The 12,510-nt window shown below is 41.9% G+C and overlaps 1 protein-coding gene across 5 annotated transcripts; it reads right to left on the bottom strand.

Annotated features, from left to right (window-relative positions):
* Window positions 1-135: 135 nt before the first annotated feature.
* Window positions 136-12,468, bottom strand: pbrm1l (polybromo 1, like). 5 transcript variants are annotated; one of them, XM_078248668.1, is made up of 30 exons: window positions 12,370-12,468; window positions 11,878-12,055; window positions 11,631-11,728; window positions 11,271-11,418; window positions 10,762-10,911; window positions 10,467-10,583; window positions 10,318-10,386; window positions 10,123-10,221; window positions 9,960-10,045; window positions 9,746-9,837; window positions 9,442-9,658; window positions 9,087-9,228; window positions 8,817-8,902; window positions 8,351-8,630; window positions 8,128-8,233; window positions 7,139-7,778; window positions 6,421-6,641; window positions 6,114-6,305; window positions 5,725-5,882; window positions 5,388-5,630; window positions 4,652-4,797; window positions 4,361-4,518; window positions 3,736-3,919; window positions 3,427-3,634; window positions 3,096-3,294; window positions 2,859-3,014; window positions 1,800-1,958; window positions 1,371-1,435; window positions 910-1,114; window positions 136-553 (listed from the first exon to the last, which is right to left on the bottom strand). In XM_078248668.1, exons 2-30 carry the CDS (start codon window positions 12,019-12,021, stop codon window positions 393-395), a joined length of 4,929 nt encoding a protein of 1,642 aa, XP_078104794.1. In that variant the 5' UTR covers window positions 12,022-12,055; window positions 12,370-12,468; the 3' UTR covers window positions 136-392. The 5 variants fall into 5 exon arrangements, with proteins under 5 accessions (XP_078104794.1, XP_078104795.1, XP_078104796.1 ...); XM_078248669.1 differs by having other exon boundaries at window positions 1,833-1,958; XM_078248670.1 differs by having other exon boundaries at window positions 2,943-3,014.
* Between the last annotated feature and the right edge of the window lie 42 nt (window positions 12,469-12,510).

Genomic DNA, 12,510 nt, shown 5'->3' with positions numbered 1-12,510 from the left:
TAATGCAAGATTTACTAGATAGTGAAGACGCTTCATGCTTTACATTTTATAAATGCAACTGGGCAAGCACAAAAGCACAAAGTAACGCTTGATGGGGACTAATACAATAATACAAAAAAAAAAGTATAAACAGAGTAACGTTATTCAGATTTTTATTTTGGTCGTTTCAATAAGCCAAAAGAACACTGATTTTGCAGCACAATTAATCATGTGGTGTAAAAACAAAAATGCACACGCAAATAACTATCAAGCTCATTATGTTAGCTAATAAATATAAAATTGATCATGATTCCCTATAAAATATTGCTTATATGGTCTATGATCCTTCCTAAACTCCATAGCTTGAAGATTAGAGCAGTGGGTGAGCTGGCTATAGTGGTTAGTCCTACAGGTTACAGCTTGTATCCCTGACAGATGTTCAGAGAGTCTCTCAGCATCAGGTCACGCAGGCGCCACAGTGCATCCGCCATGGTGGTGTGGGCTCCTTTGCTCTTCAGCCAGTGAGCTGGCAGCCGGCTCTCCTGCTCTTTGGTCAGGTGAGCATGCCTTTGAGCTGTGATGGAAAGACAGGGTGTTGGATTGAAGTACTTATTTAACAGGCAGATTCATGTTTCCTTATGTTAGCAGAATGAGGTTTCTTTTTGTAAGCACACAAAAACAAGAGGCACTTGAGCTGATTATGCTTAATAATAAAATGAATCCATTACTCACTACAATTTTAATATCTGTTGCATTAGTGATATTTAAATACATGTATGAGGAAACATTTATGACACACACACTCAAATCTAATCAGATCATGTGGGGGAAATCTGTGGCATAATATTAAGTTTCAGGACTGCCAATATTGTGTCCAATAGAACGCTTCTACACACACCCCAAATTAAAAGATGACTTAAGGAACACCACCTTTGAGTGTTTGGTCCCAATTGCTGACAGTGTTAGACTCTGCATTCAAGCCCTCAATGTACTTCAGGTAGGCCTCTGAGTGGAGCACCCTCTGGGTCTTTGGTGGTGGAGCCACAAACATGGGAGTGGTGGGCTGCTGGTGCGAGGGCTGGCCCTGTCCAGGATATGGTGGAGGAGCATGTGGTCCTGGGCTGAACATCCCAGGCTAAAATCAAGACAATGACAATATACTTTTTAGCATGTGGACAACATGTGGAATATTGAATCCTAAAAATGATATGCTATACATAATGCATGTGTGTTATATATATACTAAGCCATAAAGCTTTTGTTTTTCAATTTACACATTTTTACTCCATCTTGTAATATCCATCAGCGAAAACGCAATCGCTGCATGACTGAATTTTATATAAAGTTGAAAAGTATGTGAACTGAGTAGTATTTTCTGGACTGGGGCTCACCTGTTGCATAAAGTTTCCTGCAGCAGGACTTCCTGCCATGCCATTCATACCAGTGGCCATCATACCTGTGAAATGACAATATTTGGTTTCTGTGCATTTAGTAACTGTCGTTAACTCATGCTGGTTTGCTTTATGTTAAGACCTACAATAATGCTTTACAATGACTTGTGAAAATGTAAGTTTTTGAATATCAGTTAAATGTTAGTAGTTTGTTTTCACATGCATTATGTCTGTAAATGTGTATGTGGAAGTGTATGCTTTAGGTGTGCCATGTGAGTACACTTTGAGAGAGGTTGTTGGAGACCAGAGAGCATTGACTGCACGGTGAGTCGATTAGGCAGTGCAGCCTGTGGCTCAGGTAAACCCCTCCAGCAGGAGAGACACGACTGGATGTGACTGAGCAGGTGTGGCTAGGACAGTGGCCCTTACCCTGATGAGGCATGCCAGGGTACCCAGGCATACCTTGCTGGAGATGAAGAGGCAGGAGGGGCCCCCCTGCAGGGTGAGGTGACATTGGGGCCACACTCAACAAGCCCTCATGGGGGCCCTGCATGGGCATGTAAGGTGGGCCGTAAGCTCCCATCATGCCTTGGGGAAGAGGGCAAGGAGAGGACAACATATCCATGCATAAATGACATGCAGCTGACTCTAATACCTCTAATAACATGCACTACTACTGCACACAGTGGCCCCTTTCACACATGCACCTTAAACCACAAATGCTCTGGCAAATGTCTATGTTTGCTCAGGAATAGTTGAACGTTGACAAATGTGTAACTACAGCTCTACTGGGAACAGATGCAGCAATATCCCTGTGTAAAGCTAGCAAGATGTTACAATGTTCTTACTTATGGTTTTACATAGCAACCAAGCTAATCATATATTTGACTAAACTGTGATATGATTTTTATTATGATTTCAATCAATTATCCAGGTAAACTCTTAAAATGTCCATCTTCTGTGATATACTTCTGTGCAACTATCTTTTGTTGCCCAGCTGTGCTGACAAAAAAAACTAACGTTCATATCCCGGACGGTCATGCAATGTCATAGGAAACTTGACACGGACGTTTGCTGCATTAGAGATGTGTGGACAAAGAGAGACTTCCACACACCATTACCAGACCTGATGATGTTCAAGTTTCAGTGTGCGAAAGGGGCAGACAATACAAATGGGTCTGTGAATGTTAGCAGGCAAAACAAGCATGAAAATTAAATGAAATTCTTGAAAGGAAAATTATTCATGGTTAAAAATCAATCATGCACTCAATTTTCATGCACTTTCAGATATGAAGCTAGTGATAATAAAAAAACAAATAATGTTAAACAGCAGCAAAAGAAGAAAACTGTTGTTTTAAGAATGTAGGCTTTGAGATAAATAAGTTTCAAACAGTTAGAAAATTAAGAGGATTACGGTTTTTAACATCCCGGCCTCATTTCCCTGCTGCCTTGTTGTCAAACACTCGTGCTGCCTCTGAGAGGGGTTACCTGACACAGGTGTCATGTTCTGGTTTATCATTCCCATAGTGCTAGGCGAAGGCACCACCCCCATCAGTGTCCCTATGGGGGTACCTGCTCTAGGGGACGCTTGCTTCTGAGGTGGTCTGTCACGCTCTTGTTGATCCACTATTCTGGCTGCACGTTCTGAAATCAAACAAAAAAATTCTCATCTTCGCTTCAGTTCACGTCAGAGAACTTTCACACCCACAAATTGCTTCATCTCACCTTCATACTCTGCTTTCTTGGTCGCCTCGAGGTTCCTCCACTCGGTGCCTACGAGTCGACTCAGCTCCCCGAACGAGAAGTCTGGGTGTCGAGCTTTGATGACTGCACGCATTTCACTGCTGAACAAGATATAGCCACTCATGTTGATCTTCCTCTTGGCCCCTTCCTTCTTAGACAATCCCTTCACCTTGGGAGTGGTCTTCATGAAAAACCAAGATGCAAGTTAGAAAAACAAACAGGTCTTAGTTTTAATATTGGTACCAGAGGTTTGAAGCCCTCGGACATAAGATTTGCGCTTCTTTGTTTAAGGTCTTTGGAGGTGTATGGGTACCTGAGAAGGAGTGTATGGCATGGTGTCCATATCACTTGCAAGAGGGGTTTGCATCTGAGGCATAGAAGGCGTCTGGGGGGCCTCCTCGTCGTCGTCCATATCTTCCATATCATCATCTGCATCCTCGATATCTGCCAGTTTAACCTCAAGCTCACTGATCTTCTTGTCCAAAAGAGGCGATGCTTCCTTCTGTGGGACCATCAACTTCCTACGTAAAATTACCAGCACAAGAGAAAACAAATGAAAAAAATCAGACGGGGCAAGAAACCGCCTTAAAATCAGAAGAAGCGCTCTGCTTGACTGACCAACCTGAAATAGTAGATCTCATCCTCCACCACTTTGGAAGAGTATGAGAAGCGTTTCAGACCCTTGAACTTTTTCATCTGCTTCTCTGTGTCAATGTAGCGGCTCTCGCAAAGCAGGAAATCCTCTTCTGAAACCTCGGTAGGTCTGCATGACAGGTAGTCCTTAAAGGAGGACACCATACATTTGCCTGGAGAGCAGACAGGAAGGATCAAACTTTGTTAATTAGATTGTTGGTAAATTACTTGAGTAAGAATTCCCACTGGCATTGGCAGGTCAAAAAGCCTCATGTAAAAAACAAAAAAACTAATTACTAGTTGTAATATAATATATGTAGTAATGTCAATTTCAGAAAAGGCAGGTGAATGGAATAGTTTGACATTTTGGGAAATATGCTTATTCACCTTCTGGTGGAGAGTTGGTCAACTAACTGTGCTAAGCACAAAGCTAAGCTAACCAGCAGCTTATATTTAACAGACAGATATGCAAGTGCTATTAATGTTCTTATCCAACTCACTGCCAGACATACTAACTTTTTTCCCCCACAACGTTGAACTATTCCTTTAATTGCATGACATGAAGGATGCACTGGCTGACTGTCATGTGTGAACACAAGTTGTCAAAGCAATACCTATGACACAGGTAATGGGTAAGGTCTCCTCCAGATGGCTCAGAAACACTTCTCTCTTGTAGAACATCTTTGTGGGTTCGTGCTCCGTTTCCTCGGGATGAATGAAGATGGGCCCAAAGAAGAAAGTAGTTCCATTCTGCACCCACAGCTTCTCTATCCTGCAGCCCAGTCAAGGGAGCCATGTTACCAATAGTTAATAACTCAATAACTATAAAGCACAAATGTCACATCAGACCCCATTTAAAAGAGAGGCCTTCTTACACTAAAAAGGCAAAATATAGCTTCACCCACCTGGCAACCCGGGGCTTTGACAGACCATGTGACTGGATGTAAACACAGTCTCCCACTTTAAACCACATGTTGTTGTGGCGTAACTGTTCATAATACTGACAGCCGGGCTCGCCTCCACTCATCTCCATAGGGACATCTTCTCTTTCCTAAACAGATAAACATGGACACACAGAGGACTCAGGTGTTTGTTTGCATTGTGACAAACAAACATTCATACTTGGAACTAACTTCTCCTCTGCTACCGTGCCCCTTGTCAAGACTTGCCTGCTACCACACTGAGATAATGAATTCCCTGTAGTCAGCTGGCTGACAGTGTTCTTGCTTGGCGACGCTATACTGTAGATTTCATTTTTTCATTTAGACCTGGACACCAGCCTTATCCTTTAACTGAAGTTGATGAGAGGGCCAGTGTCCTGATAGTGAAGGCCTTTTGGGATTTGGCCAAATGCAGCACAATACTGAAGGTTGAAATCACCTCATTATCTGTACCTATAACTTGTCTTTGTTGTGTCTTTTTATTTGCTTCCAAAATGACCCAGTTTCCACAAAAGTAAAATTAAAAAGGCTCCCACAGGATCATAAGGAGCTCAGAGGAACTATAAGGTCTTATTTTGAGCAAATTCCCTGTAGTCAAGGACATCAAGTATTCTTACCTTTATGTCGGAAATGCAAAACTATAGAACAAATGATGTATTGCCATGTCCTAACCTTAGAAAATATAGTGTCGCCACCTCACCTTGTCCACAAAACTGCCACTGCCTGTATATGAAATTGTCAGTTTGTCCTGGTCAGGTTTGGCAAACATGGAAGCAACACGGACGACGGGCAACGGCACCTCCCGAGGGACCAATTTCACAGAGCTCACAGGCATGGCCCATATCTTGATCTTCTTGAAGGACTTGTTCCTGGCAGCATAGCGGGATTCACAGATGTACACATCCTCAGCTCTATAGCCCTCAGGTTGCATTTTGAAATAATCCTACAGAAAAATAGCCATTGTTTGGTCAACAGATCCTTGTTTCAAAACAAAAACAATTGTTTATGTGTGGGTCATTTTCTGTAGAGGGTCTTACCTTTACAAACAGGACCACACATTTGCCCCGAACTTTACTGATAGACACTTTGTTGTAGTAGTCGCTCTTGAAGACCTCCTTTTCCAGGAACTTGCGTGTTGCCAGGTGGAAGGTTTCACTTGGCCTGTAGAACCAGCAGCCATAGAGCCACTTCCCACCTTTACACACAAGCCATTAACAAATAATCAATACAAGAAAGTTGAATTTGCAAAAATGTATTAAGCAAAATAAAATCAAAAAAGGTACTTTAAGGTTCTTTCTTATAATCAATTCTGCCTTTGATTGATTGATACATTTGCTGTTTATGACAGTATGTTTATAGTGCTATGTTTATAGTGCTAAATGATAATGATTTTTTGCCAAGTTGCCAAAAACTTAATGTGCGTTACCTGCTTCATCCTCCCACAGGCGTTCAATACAGACGATGTGTGGCTTCAGTTTCGGTTCTGACGGCTCCACATAGACAAAGTCCCCCACATGATAGGTGCTGTTTTCATAACTGCAGTCCTGGCTGTACACACGCTCCGTCTCAGACTCTGACTGCCATGCCTCTCCTGGCAGGTCCTTGGCTTTCTCACCCTCTTTAGTTGAGTATATATATATATATAATGATTTCAAATTAATAGCATATCAACATTTTAACATATTCCTCATACCAGTTCATTATCTCACACACTCACTCACTCTCACACACACCTTTGTTATCCCCCTCCTCTTCCTCCATCTTCAGCTTGTCCTCCTCAATCTCTTTGGGAATTTTCTCCCTCTTTTCCTGCTCCACGTCATTGTGCAGGTGTTTGGATGTATAGATGAGTGCAGACGACTGCAGAATCTCTCCATTCTTGCATAGCTCATCCCTGATCTTAATGAAAAACTGTTGTAGTTCCACCGCATCCTCAAATATCTCGGAGTCAGTCCTGCAAATGCAAAAAAAGAAATGACATAAACACTGTGAACACAGCTATGCTGAGTTTTGGCTTAAGGACCAGCATGCTGGTCTCCAAGAATGGAATGAGTTTTATTTACATTTTACACAAATACTTAAACAAAAGTATAATAAAAACATGTTAATGCGGACTCGTAAATCTGGACCCAATCCACCAACTTGACGTCATAACACATATTATCCAAATTATGTTAGTAAACAGTGAACAAAGTTAGAAAAAAATGAAAAAAATCAAAAGGGCTATTAGTCAGCATGAGAGGATCAAAACAACTTTTTTGTGCAACTGGATATTGGTAAAAGTGATGTCATATATCTAGTGTAAATGGTTAATGGCCTATTAAAAATTGCTGTTTCACAACAAGAGAAATTAGATGACATTTTTTGTTTTTTTGTCCTGAGACTAAACAGAGCAAACACTTGTCTATCACTGACATAGCCCCCGACAGCCTTTCCAATAAGTTGACATACCTGTGTAGCCTCCTTGCCTTCTCCAGCACTTCAAACATGTGTTCCTGGAAGACATCCAGTCTCCTGTAGCGGCCACGGTCCACGTTCATCCTGATGACATCAAAGTTAAGCGGTGGTTTCTCAGGGGCGTCTGGATCCACAGCGGGGATCTCAGCCAGCGAGTCGCTGTAGCATCGGCCCTCTTCATCCTGGTGGCCCAGCACGGACACAAACAGGTTCCTGATCAGCTCCCGCACCAGAGGTCCCACAGCAGGAGGCCCAGAGTCCTCGCCTCCCTCCTGCTGCTTGCGTGTCTCAAGCAGCACCCGGTGCAACACTAGAGCATCCCGGTAGATCAGAGACTCCGGCTCATTGTAAATGCAGGCATTGTTGAACATGAGAGCAAAGTCCTCCACCAGGGCTTCGACGTCTTGGTAACGGCCGGCCGCCATATGGCTCCGCAGGCGCTCCATATCGATGGGTCTCTTGATTGTAGCATAGTAGTCAGGCAACTCGGCACGAGATGGCAGACGAAGGAAGATTGTGCTTAGACGCCGACCTCGGCGGTCAGTGAAGTTTCGCACAGCATCGTAGAGCTCATTTAACCTCTGCTGGAGAGGAGTGAGGTATTTGGACTTCTTTGGAGAAACACCGCTCTTTCCTACATAAACAAAAAAAAATGCCCTTAAGATTAGACACAGAACTGTAAAACCAAATGATTGCCTAGAAACTGTGGTATAAACAACAACATGAGGACCCTCAATAGAGTGCAGACCTCTGCAAAGACCTAATAGTCTCTCAGGTCGCCATTATTTTCACAGCTGCCATTGTGAGCCTCTGTGAGGTCATTTTTATACCATAATGAAATGAATCTTATGGCTGCCTCGAAGGTTAGAAAATGCTATAATGTTGTGGTATATTTTAGAAGATTTTCGGCAATGCTGTAAAATGTATCCGACTTAACATAAATGGGCTAAAACATGCACAAATACGGATGTGATCAAACTTACTTAGTTTCAGTTTGGGAGATCCCACATCATCTTCTTCAGGCAGAGGTCCCAACTCCTTACGCTTGTCCTTCAGTATCTTCTCCAGAATATCAGCATCATTATACACCTACGTTAACCATCCAAAAATTGGCAGTATTAGAAAAATATAGCTCATGTCAAGATTGTTTTGCATTCAGTAATAGCAAAGATTAACGTTGCATACTTTACTGTATGAACTGTCTACCTGAGATCCCTCCTCGTTGTAATGCCGGGCGTTACGGAACATCAACTTCATGTCTTCCATCAGAGCTTCTTCTGTCGCGTAGCGTTCATTGCGGACGTTGTGCTCAATGGTCTTCAGGTCCATTGGTTCAAGGATGACTTTATAGTAGTCAGGGTAGTCCTTCTTTGATGGTTTGACCATAAACAGATCGCAAAGACGACGACTGGTGCCAACTTCCCTAGCCTCGGTCACAGCGGCGTATAAGGTTTTCATTCGGTTCTTTTTGACATTTTTCTTGTGGCTAAAAAAAAAAAAAGAATCAAAGTAGAATATGAATGAGCTTGGATGGGAACACAGACAACAAACAAGGCTTCAGGAGTGATGCATTTTGTTACGTTGTCCACACGCAAACTACAGATTCTTAATTTTTTAAGAGAAATAGCAATGGATCCAAAATTCTCAAAAGGAGAGAGAAAAACCTGCATACCTTTTCCTCTTGATGCTCCCTGCATCAGATGACAGAATGCTGTCTCCATCCTCATCGTCTCTCCTGAGAAGTTCCCTCTTTTTGGCCTACACCAACAGACAGATCAACAGACAGACGGATACCTCAGTGGACAATTACATTCACTGGGCTATTCCTGATATATGCTTCATTGTCTGCGACAAATTATGGCTAGTTTTTTTCTCTCCCTTTCATTCTTGGCTTAACTAGAATAAAAACATCTTCCAACATAACCGGCCAGAATTTCGTTACCTGCAAGATCTGCTGAAGCCTAAAGGCCCGTTTGTAAATGCTTGAGTTAGGCATGTTGTAGCGCTTTGCGTTCTCAAACATCAGAGTGAGATCAGCCTCCATCTGCTCCAGACTTTCATACTCGCCGTTCTTCATCTTTGCCCTTAAAAATGATCAAAAAAGGTTATCAAGGACTTGAATTTCTCTTAATTATAACTGTCACTTGCTGGTAAAAGGTGCATCTACCACACCACTAGGTGTAATAAAAAAAAAAAAAATTTAAATTAAAAACAAATCAACAAATAAAACCCATCACTAAACTTTAACAATCTGTCATCCTGCCTCTCAACATATCTACAGAAGGGCCATTCCTTACCGGATCTGCTGCAGTGCGATGGGTTGTTTGATCTGCTGAAAGTAGTCCGGATACTCCCTGCGAGAGGGCAGGTGCTGGAAAGGTTCAGAGAAGACCTGGCCCTGGTTGTTCCTGGCACCCCTCACAGCTTCATACAGCTGGAAGATTGGGTTGCTCATCTCCATACTAGAACTCTGACTCTCAGCCTCTGATTCTCCCTCGTCGTAGCACACAGAGCCTGCAAACATTTACACAAACTGTTATTTTTTTTTTTCAACACAAACACAAGCTAGATTACTCTGCAGCCCAAAGCGCTAATGCTTACCAGAGAGCACAGGGTCGTCCTCACTCTCTGAGCCATAGTGAAGAGCTACGCTGACTCCAGACAGTCGGTCCCCTTGGCCAGACCTGCGATTCCTGAATAGTAACAGTAAAGACACAAGACAGTCACCATGTAGTTTTCTGTCAGGGAGTGATCTGCTGATATGTATTTGAGACAAAAACAATACACTAAAAACTATGCAATTGTCGTTTATTACCTGATGCGTAGACTAGATTTAGTGGGTTCAGCGTGTTCAAGTTCAGTCTTCCGCTGGATGAAGACTTTCTTTATGGTGTTAGCATCCTATACAATACAAAAGAGAACAATTGTTAATATTTGGGATGTTACATCAAAAAATAAAAACAAGAAAAAGAGTTTACCTTGAAAACCTGAGATCCTGGTTCATTGTATGTTTTGGCATTTTTGGCCATCAGGTCAATGTCCTTGGCCATCGCATTGACACTTTTATAGAATCCAATCTATGCAAATAAAGTAAAATTAGTGCTGGCTATAATAAAACGATGAAGAATTTTTTTTAAAGATGAATGATGCACGACAAAGCAATCAGTCACTACCTGTATTCTTTGAGCGATTGTTCTCAGATCTATTGGCTCCTTTATAATGGCATAGTAGTCTGGGTAATGCTGGGAAAGACAGACGGGCCTGTAAGAATGCGTAACAATTTCAGGGGCAGCATTTGTCCAAAGACTCTTCAAGGACTTACCATTTTGGAAGGTAATTTCTGGAACAGCTCACTGACCAGACGCCCTGAGGGATCAGCGTGTGACACTATAGCCTCCAAGAGTTGCTCAAGCACCTCCTTCAAATTGCCAGTTGGGGTCTAAAGGATAAATATGCATACATTAGTTCTTTGGTCCTTGTTATTTGCAACAACAAACACACATTTCCATGAAAAGCATATTAATCTACTTAACCCAAACACACCTCCAACATTTAAAAAACATGAATAAATACATGTTTAATTTTTTTATGAGGTTACACACGGGAAATGAATGTACCTCATCTTCAGTGGACATTCCTGGATTGTCCAACATATCATCACCATCTTCATCATCCTCATCTCCGTCCCCAGGTTGCACAAACTCACTTCTTGTTTGCAAATATACCTCCCACAGCTTGCATGCAGCTTGATACTCCTCAGTGTCACGCTGAGTTGTTAAAAATGAAAAGGAACATATACAGTTTGGAAAATATGGCTTGACACAATAATTCTCCAGTTACAGTGAAATAAATACTGTACCAGTACTTTAGGGCTGCCCCCTCTTAGTCGAGTAATCGGTCGTGTTAGTCTTATTCGACTAAGATTTCTTAAGTCAATTAGTCTTTTTTTTTGTTATCCTTTTTCGTGCTTAACGACTTATTTCGAAGAAACTTATCAGCACATCGGTGGTAAAAACAGGATTTAAAAGTGGTGCTTTTGCATGATTGTTTGTGGAGAAACTCAGTTTACGACTAAGAATTCCGTTAGCAGTGGAGGACAGCCCTACAGTACGTTTTGTCTCCCTACCTTGTAGAATGATCTGGCATTGTTGAACATGAGCTGGAAATCTGCAGTAAGCTGCTCCACATCATTATAATCTTCTGACTTCAGTTTACACTGAATTTTTGTCATATCAATTGGCTGGGAAACCACTTCATAATAATCAGGCTGATTCCTGAAAGAGAACAAAAGCGATCAGACATCACTGTAATCTCCTTACGTCTGAGACCCACCCACCAGTCAGACTGTCAAATCTCAATATGACATGCATAGTGTATGATGGTTGGTATCCACGTTTACTGCAAGGGTTATCTTGGACAGTTCCACCCACAATTATTTTAGCCAATTTTAATGTTTACTCGGGCCTTTAAGTTTATGTTACAATACCTTCTCTTTGGTACCCTGAGGAAACCTTCACAAAGTTGCCTGCCTTGGTCATCCTTGTGATCCCTGACAGCATTGAACAGCTCATGGCATACAGCAATCTGGAGGGAACAAGTAACGTTAATAAAAAATCGCACAACTGTTAACTAATGCACGCATTATGAATAAGAGAAAATGTAACATTATTTTAAGATCGATTAAAACCATACAAAGCCTGGTGCAAAAACATACAAATACAAAGCGCATTTACCGTATCTACCGGAGGAACATTAGATATTCTTCTCTTTTTTCTTCCACTTCCAGGTGTAGAGGATAAGGTATCATCGAGGTCCCCCCCTCCACTAACACTGCTGGAGGGTGAAGTGGCTCTTCTCCTCTTGGAGCTCGCTGACATCGCTGGTTGCTTTAACAACAGGCTAGCCCGCTAGCTACAAACAAACATAAATACAAAAGTTGAAGTTACTGTCGATTAACACGCGATTTATTTAAGTTAAAGGGAACATTGTTCGTCCATCTCAATATTCCACAACAAGGCTAAAATCGGAACAAAAGCAAACTCAACCGGTTAGCGTTAGCACCTCTCAGATGTGTAAAACAAAGCAAACAGGCTGTTAGCATGTTATCCTTGCTGGATAGCCGCTTTCCTAACAACAAAGCCAAGCTAAATATTCTAAAGTTACTAAAAACACGTGCAAGCTGGGATAAATAAAGAAATACATTGATTTTCAAAAGCAAATCTTACCCAAAACTCGGCAAAGCTTGGCGTAGTTCCCTGAGCAAAAAAAAATGTAACGCCTAGCTGGCTAGCGAGTGTTGTTTGAAAACTTCTGTCCGGAAGTCGACGTTGTGTTTGTGTGTAGAGAAGGAAAGCGCCACCTGAGAC

Source organism: Sander vitreus, chromosome 4 (genome assembly GCF_031162955.1).
Source record: "Sander vitreus isolate 19-12246 chromosome 4, sanVit1, whole genome shotgun sequence".
NCBI lineage: Eukaryota > Metazoa > Chordata > Actinopteri > Perciformes > Percidae > Sander > Sander vitreus.
Note: the sequence above shows the minus strand (reverse complement) of the source record. Positions and strands in the feature narration are given on the sequence as shown.